The following is a 12,322-nucleotide window of genomic DNA, read 5'->3' on the forward strand; positions in this document are numbered from 1 at the left end:
GCTGTTGAAAACAAATAGATCAAAAAGTGGGTTCACATTCAATGTAAAACATGAAGTAGAGAAAACAGTTTTTCCACAAAAAGTTATTTTTCAGTTCCTCTCTTTTCTTCTTCTGAGTGGATTATTTTTGCACCAAAAATACATTACTATGTTCCCCATCCTGGCCTTCGAAAGTACACTGGGCAGTATGAATGCTCCCTCTGTGCTCGGTCTTCAGAGAATCCCCAATACTTAAGCTGTTCAGATTCATAGTCCTCCTCAGTTTTTTTCTAAACTCCTTGGAAGCAAAATAGTAAATGAACGGATCAAGGCAGCTATTTAGGCAGCTGAAACACAGTGTCAATTTGTAGGCCGTGTAGTAGGACTTCTTAAAAAACAGTCTCAACACAGTGTGAGTCAACAGCAGGATATGGTTGGGTGCAAAGCAGAGGGTGAAAACCAGGATAACAATCAAAATCAGACGTATAGCTTGTCTCTTCTCGGCTGTCTTTGACGTATCGTCTCGGAGCTTTTTGATGACATTGATATAGCAAAACATTGTAATACAGAAGGGCAGGAGGAAGAGGACGATGACTAAGCTAAAGAGGAAAGTTGCCCAGGCTAACAGGGATGGGAACATGTTTTTTTTCAACACGTCAAAACAAGTAGTAATCTCCAGCTCTTTTACATAAAAAGTCAGGTCTGTGGTCATCAAAGGGTACAAAACAGACAGGACTATGAGCCATATGAAGAAGCAGCTGATGATTGCAACAAATGAATTCCTCCTCCTCTGTCTGTACTCCATGGGCCTGCTGATGCCCAGGTAGCGGTCAATGCTGATCGCCATCATGGTCAGGATAGAGCAGTACATGTTGATGTAGAAGGTCAGGGTCAGGACACTGCATATAAAAAAAAAAAAAAAATAGTGCTTTACTTAATGACTGGTTTAAGAGCAACAGTAGGTTTGACATTTGATGTTCCGAGGTATATATACTGCTCAAAAAAATAAAGGGAACACTTGAACAACACAATGTAACTCCAAGTCAATCACACTTCTGTGAAATCATAGTGTCCACTCAGGAAGCAACACAGATTCATTTTGACTTGTTTTAAGGACATTACATCAAAGTTGGATCAGCCTGGAGTTTGTTTTTACACTTTAATTTTGAGTATGATTCCTAATCCAGACCTCCATGGGTTGATACAATTGATTTCCATTGATCATTTTTGTGTGATTTTGTTGTCAGCACATTCAACTGTGTAAAGAGCAAAGTATTTCATCAGAATATTTTATTCATTTAGATCTGGGATGTGTTTTTTAAGTGTTCCCTTTATTTTTTTGAGCAGTGTATATTCCTGTATATTTCGACCATTAATATTTGTAAATTGTAAAAAAGCAAGAAGCATTTTTGATTTCATATTATAAAGTCAGATAGTTATTTATCATTCAGCATCATAGGACATTAACATATTGTGAAACGCCCTTTTAGTGATATTGAGTGTGACACAGCATCTGCCCCCCCCATCCATTTACAGACAAAAAATACACTTGTAAATGATATAAACCTTTGTTTTTGTTAGAATTCGTCTTAATGACATTAATAAAAAAAATCGAAATATGAAAAGATTCTCGAGTCCATAGGTCTAATAATCTAGCACAACAGCTCTTTCACACGTGGAATAAAATGATCAACTGGATTTTCTTCAAAAAAATGCATTTGACTATCTAGAAAGCAACTCGGGCATGAAAAGTAGAAAAAGAAAAGGCTACAGTAATGTTAATTAAAGCTCAAGTTAATTTTAGAATGATATTTTGGTTAGGACACCTTGAATTCCTGCATTATCATGAAAGAGTGGAGCATACCTGCACATACTGGACCCCAGTTTCCAGTTGTACCCTTGAAGCTGGTAAGCTATCTGAAATGGAAGGGCAGCACCCAGTGCCAAGTCGGTGAAAGTGAGATTAATCATGAAAATGATGGAGGTGGTCTTGGGGAAAGTGTGAAAGATCAGGATCCACATGGAAAGGCCATTTCCCACCAGGTTAATGGCAGAAACAACGATGTAAATGAGAGAGATGGCAATGCTGATGTTTACGTCCTGAAACAGGGACAAGGTGCTGTTGTCTAGTTTGGTGCTGGTGGTATTTGACATCCTTCCTGGACGGCTGAGGTCACTGATCAAATAGATGCTGTGAATTCATAAAAAAAAACAGAGAAATGCTTGAGATTGGGATGAAGACAAAGAACATAAACAGATTAACAACAATGTTAATACAAAGTAAATCATTGGAGGTTCTCATTGGGGGATTAGAAAACGGATAGGATCAGGAATGAGCCCATCAGAGGGATAGCACATATTAAATTTTTTGGAGATGAACGCAGGTTGAGATGGTTCGGACACCTGCAGAGAAGGCGTAGTGAATATCTGGGTGGAAGAATTCAGGTCAGAACTGCCAGGCAGGAGGCTTAGAGGAAGACTGAAAAAAGGAGATTTATGGGTGGTATTAAAGAGGACATCAAGTTTGTTGGTGTGAGAGAAGATGATACAGAGAGCAGGGTTAGACGGAGGGAGATGATTCACTATGGCAGCCAAAACAGACAAAACGGCTGAAAATAAATATATGTATGTATGAAAATAAAAACCTTGTCAATTCTATTTTTTTTTTTCTCGTGTTGTATGCACCTCAGTGTGAGTCACACTTCACGACACCCTTCCTCCGCTACGAGGACGGTTCTTTTTTTTGCGTGACTCGTGTGGGGAGTTTCCAAGCAGTTACACAGGAAAACCTTGTGGTTTACTGTTCTAACTGTAAACCTGAGCTGCAAATGTTTTGTCACTGTATTGTCAGTGAGAAAAGGTGATGGTAACAGTTAGAAAATCAATCGATGGTACCAGTTAAAAGGCCACACTTGCAAAGAAGACCAACATTTTCACTTGCATGTGTTGGCAGTTAAGTGTTTTTTCCACCATAGTGAGATCACTGAGCATGACAATAAAAAGCACTCATCCAGATGATATGTAAAGCATGTCAATAATAATCACCTTGCTGGCATTGTGCATTTGAATTTTGATTTTTAAAATATGCAGATGATCACACATTCCTATATAACCATATAGAATTGTCCTTGCCAGAAATGTCCAAATGTATTTATTGTAAAAAAGTAACGTATGACACTTTGATTTCCATGCATTAATTAGATACACGAATGCATTTAAGAATGAAGGGTATTGACGGCTTTATATGAATTTTTTTAAACCTACGGTAACAGACATACAGGTAGTGTTGCTGCTAAAACCTGGCTTAAAGCAAGATCAAGACTCACCTATATGCTACCAGATTGTCCTGCTTAGGGTCTTTGTCCTCTACAGCTTCTTGAAAAGCTGCAGGTCTGTTTCAATTGCGTCAGTTTTCACTCTAGCTGTATGCCTCCTCCTGCCATGCTTTATGTCATCCCCTTCCTGTCATCCTTACTTGCTGGGTGGGGTTCTCTAGAGTACTCACTTTTCTGCTCTGAACTTCAGTATTTAGTTCAACATTGATCAGCTGTTTTTTCCGCTTTTTGACTATCGTTCACGTTTCACCAGTCAGTCTTTGATCAGCGATCGCAAGGTAAGGCTTTAGCTGGAACTTGATGTGTATCCTGAACAGACCAATACTATTGGACCTCGAGAATGCCTTCTGAATGAATTGGGGGCTGTACTGTTTATCTGGCCAGCCCTCTATTTGGATGATGCCATATTTACTAGCGCTGCCGTGCTCAGTGAGGAAAATATCTGTTCCTCTACCGTGGTCCTTTTAAAAGGGGAAGTTCTCTCACTGTTTGCTGTGTTGCACTATTTACTTTCACTGTGATGGCATTTGTTCAGTACAAGAGTATTAAAAAACATCCACCTTCGAATGCATTTCCAGAGCAAAGGTTTACAATAAGGCTTTTCTTTTAACCCCGTGGCTCTGAAAGGGACGTTTCAGGGAGGCTTGTGATTATTTGTTGTTTCTTTACTCGGCTTTGGAACAGCTCTGAACAGCTACCCTGTTTAAATTGTCCCATGTATGCCAATTTCAGTTGAATTGTCACTTTTTAGCACAAGCCATTTACTAATCTATAAATAAGTACTGGCCTCTTCTCATCTTAGTAAAACCACACACAGGCTCTCATCTGACACGTTACGTCTGACACGTTACTTTGTATGTTTCCTCAAGGATAAATCGATATCTGTAATATCGTTGGTTACTTTACAGGGAGGCTGTTTTTCTAATGTATTCTATTTACTATTCTATCGATCAAAGTTTATTTGCCTGGAGCTGATGCCCACAAATTGCCTTTTTATCTGTGTTGTGGGTAAATTATGTGGATGCGGATAAAATTGCCAGCAGATTGATAAATCAAGACAACAGATTTAATCTGTTTGTAATTTTGAAACATACCAAGGCACAATATGGCATGGCTGGGGTGACCATGACATGACAAATGTATTGCTACTGGTTGTTTGGCACATTAACATATCTGATACTGGCTTCCTCCTGTTGCCAACGGCTGTGGTTTATCTCTGTGAAACTTCCTGGCATATACCCGTACATGGTGATAAATTTGAAAGAAAAAATGAAAGAAATGAAAGAAAAAAACAACTATACAAGTAAAGTGAAAAGCACCTGATGTTAAAGAGAAACCTGATGTTAAAGAGAAAAATTAAACCACCAGATCCAAGGTGTTAGTCAATGAACAGTCAGTTCGAACATTAGAAAATGAGTCAAATAGTTTATTATGAGCTGGTTAGATTCCACACCCTATAACGACTTTGCACATTTTCAGAGCAAACTGGGGCACACCTGAATGTGTCATACATGAAGAAAACGTTAATTTTGTCACAACAAAGGGAACAAAAACCCATCAGACATGGAAAACAATGTTAGGGTATATGCAAAATGAATTTACAGTTGGGCTTGTTAAACAGGCTATATTTCTATAGAGAATCATTATAAAACTGTGCAAACTGCTTACAAAGTATCATTTCTCATGAATCGCCTTCGGATTTATTCATTCATTTTATTTCTAGAAAATGCTTTCCAGATATGTGCAGTATGGTCTTTCCTACCCATGAGCGGCTCATTGCTCACAAAAATCTCTGTTGGTAGTGACACCTGGAAAATACAACTTTTTTTTTCACTTTTTACTAAAAATCAAGAACAAGCTGTAAAACATTTTGACATGAAAAACTCTACTTTGTCAATAATCAATCATCCACACAACCTGACCAGCACACAGGGTGTCACTCTTGAACAATTTACATCTACTATCTGCCAATTCATCTAAACTTATAGTTCTTTATGATAAAATGGATAGGGTCCTTGAAATATCCTGTTTGTTTAAACGCCTGGTGACGATGCAATCATATGTTCAATTCTAAATCATGGATGTACATTGTACATGCACACACACACACGCACACACACTCATAGACACATGCACACACATAAAGGCACCCATGAAAGACAAATTGAGACTTAGCTCAAAGCATCTTATCTAAAAGCCTTTGACATGGATATCCCTAGTTATGGAGGTGTATTAAGTAACCAAAAGACCACTATTGTGCTATCATTGGAATATCAGTGTTCTGTATTTGTTTTGTAGCTCATTCTTTTTATATTGTCTTTTCTAAAAATAAAATCTATCTGTGAAGAAGGGACACTTTTTGAAAGCCACACAGTGACATAGCCAACATAAGTTACTTGTGTGAAGAAAATGTTTGTGGTTTGATAAAAACAACTTCTTTGACCAGCTTTGGAGCTGCTATGGGTTGTATTACACAGAACACTGATGAAAAGCAAATGCACAAAATAGAAATAATATGACCTCCATCCTTATTTGATAGCTTAATAATAAGTTGATGGTGCTACTCTAAATAGTGATTTAAATGCTTCATCTACACACATCCGGATTGCTCATGATCATCTTTGATTTTCTCAAACCCCTTGTCAAGCCCTGTTGCTATGGTGACAACCTCATAACAATGCTCTTCCCCCGGTTCTAGCAAGTGGCCCATGGGGAGACAGTCATGGCCTTTTCCTGCTGAGCTCATGCGCTTGCGGTTGCGTGCACCAGGCTGATAGAGCTGCATGGCAGGACGGTCCTGCAGAGAGATGGTGGACAAGGGATTTAAAAGAGAAAAGCAGCACAAACATTGAAACACAAAGGGTGTCAACTTGTGAGAAATCTTGTGAGAAATCGGTAGAAGTCTGCAACCCTTCCTCTGTAAGTATTTCTTTTGTAATACTAAAATTACTAAAAAATGTTATTGAAATTAAATTGAAGCCCGATAGAAACGGTGGAAAATCTGTGCCAGAATACAAATTAAAGACACATTCTATTCTATTCTAAAAATGTTGCTGCATATCCCCGGTGTGATATGAGATGAGATGAGATGAGATGAGAACAACTTTATTTATCCTGAAGGAAATTGTTGTGCCAGAGTTTCAAGTAAAAACATAACAGTAATAGATAATAGTAGAAAGGAGGAAGAATAAGAAATACAATGAAATATAAATTGTCTTAACTGTTAACTACAAAGATTATAAACAAAGATATACAGGTATGTTTCACAGGCTGACTGAGCAAAGAGTCCATCCATTCGCACTGATAAATTGTTCTCTATACATTTCACAAACTGAGGTGTAGAAATGCCTCTGAGCAGCTCAACGACAAAGCTATGACATTAAAAGGATTTTATCTCGGTTAAAGAACAAGCAGTCGTCACCTGACTCCCCCCTTTACATGCTCACCTTCTCGCTCACCTTGTTTCTGAGGCGCTCTTTCCTGTTACCCAAGTCCTCCCTGTCTTCTTTCCCCAGTTTGTCTCCGTTATCAGGGCAGTAAGTATAAGCATTGTGATGACCCTCTTTCTTGGCTCTGTCCTGGCAATATCCCTTTCCCCATTTGGTCTCATCTTTGCGACGCATGAACTTGTCAAACTCGTAGTGGTGCCGCTGACGTTTGCGCTCCTCGTCCTTCGCACGGTGATCTTTGTCCCTCTGTCTGCGGCAGTGCTGCTCTCTCTGCTCCCTGTCACTCTCAGGCTGGCCTCTATACATGGTAAACATATGAAATGTCTGTTTGGAGAATCAATATTGTTTAGAGGGCTTGTTTGACTTCATAAATACAGTCGATTTTTGACAGATTGCCAGTATCACACGGGACCATTTAGATGTAACAACTTGCCAATGTCAACAATAAAGAAAACCCTGGAAAATGTTTATGTTTTTGTTAACTTGCTTACAACCCCACAAAGTAGAATAGTTAATATGAAATCACAAGAAAGTCCATATGCCTGTCCTTGATGCGATCTGTTCAGTTAACTTAGTATAACTAGTAATCTGGAATATATAGAGAGATTACAGGCTTTGTTTCTTCTAGAAAATGATGCACTATCATGGATTTTTCTAAAATGCAACTTTATTTACGTATTGGAACCTTACGTACTACGTATTTGCCAATAGGCTCTCTAAAATCCTTTTTTTGAAGCATTGTAAAACACAACAAGCGATTAAAAAAAGCGTGAGATCCAGTCTAAAACAAACAGTAAAAAGAGAACACTGTACTGTTAACTGAAACAGATAAATAAACAAATGAAGAGGTTAAATTTGTTTTTCTATAATACCTCATTTCTATGATTTTTGAGAAAAATGTCATCTGAGTTCTCTTGCTTTATTGTTGTGTTCCTATATTCTTACCATAAAATGCAGTAAGCTGTCAACTTTCTGTAAATATATACAATCTTGCTAACATTTTTCTTTTAGCAGAAAAACTGACCCTTCATTTGTCAAAAAATTCCCGATTCTTACTTTTCCTTGCTCTCTCTTGATTTCAGTTGTCCACTTGCTTTTTCCCATTTTCCTTTGTCTGACTCGCCGAAATCACTTTTGTCCTTCATTCGGTCAGAATCCACGTCATCTTCCCTTTCACTCTTCTTCAGGAGCTAAAACCCAAACGCAAGTAGTGGTTTCATTATTGGAATATTAAAACAGACAAATAACTGATTGTTACATTTTGTAGCTTTGCCTTTATTTTTATCTCTTTATCAGATAACTTCTTCTGCTTTTCCGCCTCTTTGCGTTTGCGCTTCTCCTCTTCTCGCCGCTTCCGTTTATCCTCCTCCCTTTGTCGCTTCTTTTCGAACTCTCTTCTTCTTCTCTCCTCTCGTTTCTCCTCTCGTATCCTCTGCAATGCAGAATGAACGAAATCATCAATTTTCACACCTTTAGGACTAATTCATTTGAGAAGTTTAGTTTTCTTACCTGCTTCTCAATTTTCTTATTTTTGATGTACTCTAACAAAGGTGTCGTCCTCTTGGCTGAAATTGGTTACAAGATAATTGAAAATGTGGGGACTGATTCTGCTTTGTGGTGTTGTAAATATATCTCCCACACACTCCTACATGTTATATATCTCTTGCTTTGAGTCATGCATATAAAGCTTTACCAATGAGTTCTCTGGTTTTGGCTTCAATCTCTCCCAGCAGAGTCTCAGGGTTGGCCATAGACCTCTCTTCATCACAGGAGTAGTTCTCCAAAAATCGCTTATATTCGGGATCTGAAGGGTGTAAGATGCAAGATGAAATAGAAAACTGCCAGTGACAAATGATGGACTCTTCAACGATTAGATTACTATTTTTATTTTCGAGCCAAAATTTCCGCAGCTTTGTTTTCAATTACCTTCCTCAATACTCCCAGCTTTGGCATCTTTCTTTTTCAGCTTCTTCTTGGATATCTTCTGGAAAGGGGCAAACTCTACTACTGCAGGGTACTCCTGGCCTGAATAAGCAAAAAAAAAATCAAATAATACACTTGTTATGAACAGAGCACCTATAAGACAGTCACACTGGGACTGTGACTGTCTAAGATTAAATAAGAGATTAAATGAAAAAAGTTGAAAAATTACCTTTGCTGTCAATGAAAACATAACCATCAAATCTGTCTCGAAATAGAAGGATATCATCAGGGTTTTTAAAATTGATGTATGCTCTGGAGAACAGGTGAGGGTAGAGACTGCGGAGACAGTTATGCAACATACAGTAATTTATACGACACATCTAGGGGGTCAAATCTTCCTTTTTGATTGTGTGCACAGTTGAATAACTTGCCATGCTTACCTTTGATCAGCTGGGAAAAATTCAAAATAGTCATAAGATGGAAGTGGACTGAGCTGTTCTTCTAGCTGGTCCTTTGAGAGGTGAGGCGGGAGTCTTCGAATAACTACCTACGATCAAGTTTTAATCAGTTGTTTCTTGTGTAAAGTTGAATAAATTCGTCAGTGGATATTTTACCTTTATGACAATTAGAGCGGGGTACAAGCGACCTTCATGATACGGGTGTCATTGATTTGTTGTGACAATGTCATTCTCTATCTTAGAAAGAAGAAAAGTCTGTACATTAATAATAACTTCTAAAATTATTATGAATTAAATTTAGGGATAGACTGTCTAACTAACAAACCAGCACAAAGCATTGATTTAAAATTAGCATTGAGTTACCAAACTTAGACCAATAATTTTAATGAGAGACTAAATGCAATATTTTTTGCATCTGACATAATGTTTTGGCAAATATTGTGATTTATGTGAATTTGAAAAAAAGGGTCTTTTGTCTGTTTTGATGACACGCAGTACAGTATGCCATATTAGCCACAGATAAAATGTTAAACATGTTCATGACAGGAAATAAAGCTATCAAGGATGTAGTCGTTACATATCACTTTGTTTTAATTTAAAGTTTGACCCAAACGTACCATAAAGAGAAACTGTCTCGTCCTTTCATAAAATGCATCGACATTACATAACTGTTTGTTTTCCTACTTTTTTCCAGTTAATCCCGGATGGCTGCATCAAAGTCTCTAGCCTCCATCTGGTCGGCTAACTTCATAATAGCAACGCCGTTACAAACTTACATTCGTGTTTGCATGAGTTTTGGTGACGAACAGCGGTTTTATATCATTTACATCGGGATGAATCTAGTGAGACAGGAGGTTTTTGGTGCAGCAGTGAGGGGGAAGCAGCGGGGACGGAGTCGCTGTCCGCGGTGCTGAAAGCCTCCCACGTCGTCCATGTCTGTTTCCCCTCACAGCGTAAACAATGCGACACGTCGCGAATGCCGGACTCCGTACCTTCGTGAAAACCTCTTTCTTCTCTTCTTTCTGCTTGATGTTCCCGGGAATGTTTTCCTGCTCTCTCGGGTTGTCCCTGAACTTTAACTCGACGACGCTTTTCTCCTTGCTCACCGTCATTTGCTCCTTTTCAGACCTCATTTCTTTCCATCTCCGTCTCGCCCGTGATCACCGTACTCTCGCGAGAATAAACGACTCTCGCGAGCGGAGAGGTGGCGGAGACGTCAATAAAAACCCGGAGCTATGACCTTTGTTTAACAGGGGGCCACACAGACATACAAGAAAATTAGCTTTCACAATCAATAACATGCAAATAACTTGTCAGCAGGTTTTCAGGCTTCCATTCCCCTGAAAAACCTAGGATGCTATAGTGGTATCTTCTTTTGATCTTCATGTACAATCGACCTTTTAAGATCTACAGCCAGTAGGATTCTCTTATCATTGAATGTTTCTTTTATCAAACAAATTCAGAATGTACGTGTAAAATTGGTAATTCCGATTATTGTAGGTTCCTACATGCACACAGTGAATTACAGGTAAGGTTGATGAAATAACAGATGAATGAGGATGCCGCTTTAAGAATTCCACTTAATAAAACACAGCTATTATAAGAATCAGATTTAACAATCAATTACATGTTTCTCTTATGGTCCATTAAACCAGTAATGAGATATGAGCCTTTCACCTTATTAAACTAGATTTAGACAGAGTGCCGCACGATATCTCTCTACGTCCCAGTGAAGCTTTGCATAAGTTACTTGGGCGGATCCACGCTGGTGCTGAAACGGTTTGAGCATGATTTGCCACAAAGAGCGTTGACTGCACAGCTCCATGACTCAGAGTAGTCGGGCTGGCTCACTGAGCACCCATGGACATCTCTGTAGGGAACTGAGGGCAGATGGCAATATATGGCAATATATTCAAATTAGTCAGTATATACAGGTATGCAAATATAATTTTCAAACAGATGAAGTATCTCAGTCTTGAAGTAAATCAAAACAATTTCTCTATGATATGCGCAAATAAGTATAAACTCACCAGTAAGGAAAGTTTGCCTTGCACTGCTGGTGCCCAAACAAAGGTGAGGTGGGGGTCTGTTCAGCGTGGATACTGAGCTCTTCAGGCTGGGGACAAAAGTAGAGCAAGTGTCCAAGTCCTGACACATCCGTTCTTGGGTGTAAATTATGGCAGATTTAGAAGGAGTGCACCCCATCTCATTTGTGCTTTTTCTGGTCACTCTCCATTGAGAGACCTGATATGGTTATAAAATGGATGGTGGTTGTTAGGGGTATGATGGAGTGTTGTCACATTGGGAAGAGAGACTACACTCCTCCCCTGAATGGTAATGTGACATTTGAGGATGATCTTTACTGCTGCCTCCACAACGTGGGACCACCAGATTAGTCATTAATATTTTAAATTAGAAATGGGGTTCAGCCATTATTGGGAGAAAAAAAACTACAAAAAAAAAAACAAAAGTTGTCAAGAAATCCGATCTGAATTGAAAATTACCAACAAAGCCAATTTAACTTAATGACTACAAGTGATGAAATGACCTACACATGACATTTTGGCCATCAGTCTGAATTATAGATTTTTTTGAAAAACCTCTTTATTATAGGGATCCTTTTACTTGGCACCTTCACCAATATTTAAAAAAAATTAAATTACATTTTGTAAATTTCAGCAGGGTTACTTACAAATCAGGAAAAAAAAACATTCACAACAGTTAAAAAGCAATTATAGAAAATCATTAAGAAAGTATTGAAAACTAAAATGGATAAATTCTCAAAGAATACATAAACAATTGAGTAAATGAATTACCTGGACTGAAAATGGGAAAAAAAATGAAGCTTTCCTCATTAATGTTAAAAACAGTGCCATTTCATGTCATGATTGAAACCAGCCATAAACCCTGCTAGCCATATAAAATGTGTCCATAATTAAAAACACACACACACACACACACATATATATATATATATAAAACATTAAAATTAGGTGCTAAATTGCCTTGAACATCAACATCTTAGCCATATTACTGAACTTGTTAAAATAATGTTATACTGATAAGATGAACTCTTGTTGAATGGCTACTTTTTTGACAAAGCAGTTTGTCTTTCATTGGCTCTCTCTTTAAGGTGAGGATCCAAAAGGTAAGTAGAGTCGAGGGCACTAAGAAGTGA

General features: G+C 38.2%; 2 protein-coding genes across 3 annotated transcripts; both read right to left on the reverse strand.

The window, feature by feature from the left end:
- Nucleotides 1-3,546, reverse strand: p2ry8 (P2Y receptor family member 8). Its single transcript, XM_086144534.1, has 3 exons — nucleotides 3,306-3,546; nucleotides 1,844-2,170; nucleotides 1-878 (listed from the first exon to the last, which is right to left on the reverse strand). The coding sequence occupies exons 2-3, from the start codon at nucleotides 2,131-2,133 to the stop codon at nucleotides 122-124; spliced, it is 1,047 nt and encodes a 348-aa protein (XP_086000660.1). The 5' UTR covers nucleotides 2,134-2,170; nucleotides 3,306-3,546; the 3' UTR covers nucleotides 1-121.
- A 1,169-nt stretch (nucleotides 3,547-4,715) lies between these two features.
- Nucleotides 4,716-10,341, reverse strand: upf3a (UPF3A regulator of nonsense mediated mRNA decay). Of its 2 annotated transcripts, none has more exons than XM_086144933.1 (10): nucleotides 10,137-10,341; nucleotides 9,127-9,233; nucleotides 8,916-9,022; nucleotides 8,690-8,788; nucleotides 8,457-8,567; nucleotides 8,273-8,328; nucleotides 8,037-8,195; nucleotides 7,820-7,953; nucleotides 6,761-7,061; nucleotides 4,716-6,111 (listed from the first exon to the last, which is right to left on the reverse strand). In XM_086144933.1, exons 1-10 carry the CDS (start codon nucleotides 10,275-10,277, stop codon nucleotides 5,905-5,907), a joined length of 1,422 nt encoding a protein of 473 aa, XP_086001059.1. In that variant the 5' UTR covers nucleotides 10,278-10,341; the 3' UTR covers nucleotides 4,716-5,904. The 2 variants fall into 2 exon arrangements, with proteins under 2 accessions (XP_086001059.1, XP_086001060.1); XM_086144934.1 differs by having other exon boundaries at nucleotides 6,773-7,061; nucleotides 10,137-10,339.
- Nucleotides 10,342-12,322: the final 1,981 nt, after the last annotated feature.

This window comes from Fistularia commersonii, chromosome 4 (genome assembly GCF_037954325.1).
Source record: "Fistularia commersonii isolate RoL2024-O1a breed Wild chromosome 4, RoL_Fcom_v1.0, whole genome shotgun sequence".
NCBI lineage: Eukaryota > Metazoa > Chordata > Actinopteri > Syngnathiformes > Fistulariidae > Fistularia > Fistularia commersonii.

Excerpts from the sequence above, each read along its gene's own strand:
- upf3a (XM_086144933.1), bottom strand. The coding sequence starts at position 10,277 with ATGAGGTCTGAAAAGGAGCAAATGACGGTGAGCAAGGAGAAAAGCGTC. Across the intron at positions 8,329-8,456 it reads CAAAACCAGAGAACTCATTG|CCAAGAGGACGACACCTTTG; the intron begins GTAAAGCTTTAT and ends AACCAATTTCAG. Across the intron at positions 8,196-8,272 it reads ATAAGAAAATTGAGAAGCAG|AGGATACGAGAGGAGAAACG; the intron begins GTAAGAAAACTA and ends TCTGCATTGCAG.
- p2ry8 (XM_086144534.1), bottom strand. The coding sequence starts at position 2,133 with ATGTCAAATACCACCAGCACCAAACTAGACAACAGCACCTTGTCCCTG. Across the intron at positions 879-1,843 it reads CTGGGGTCCAGTATGTGCAG|TGTCCTGACCCTGACCTTCT; the intron begins GTATGCTCCACT and ends TTTTATATGCAG.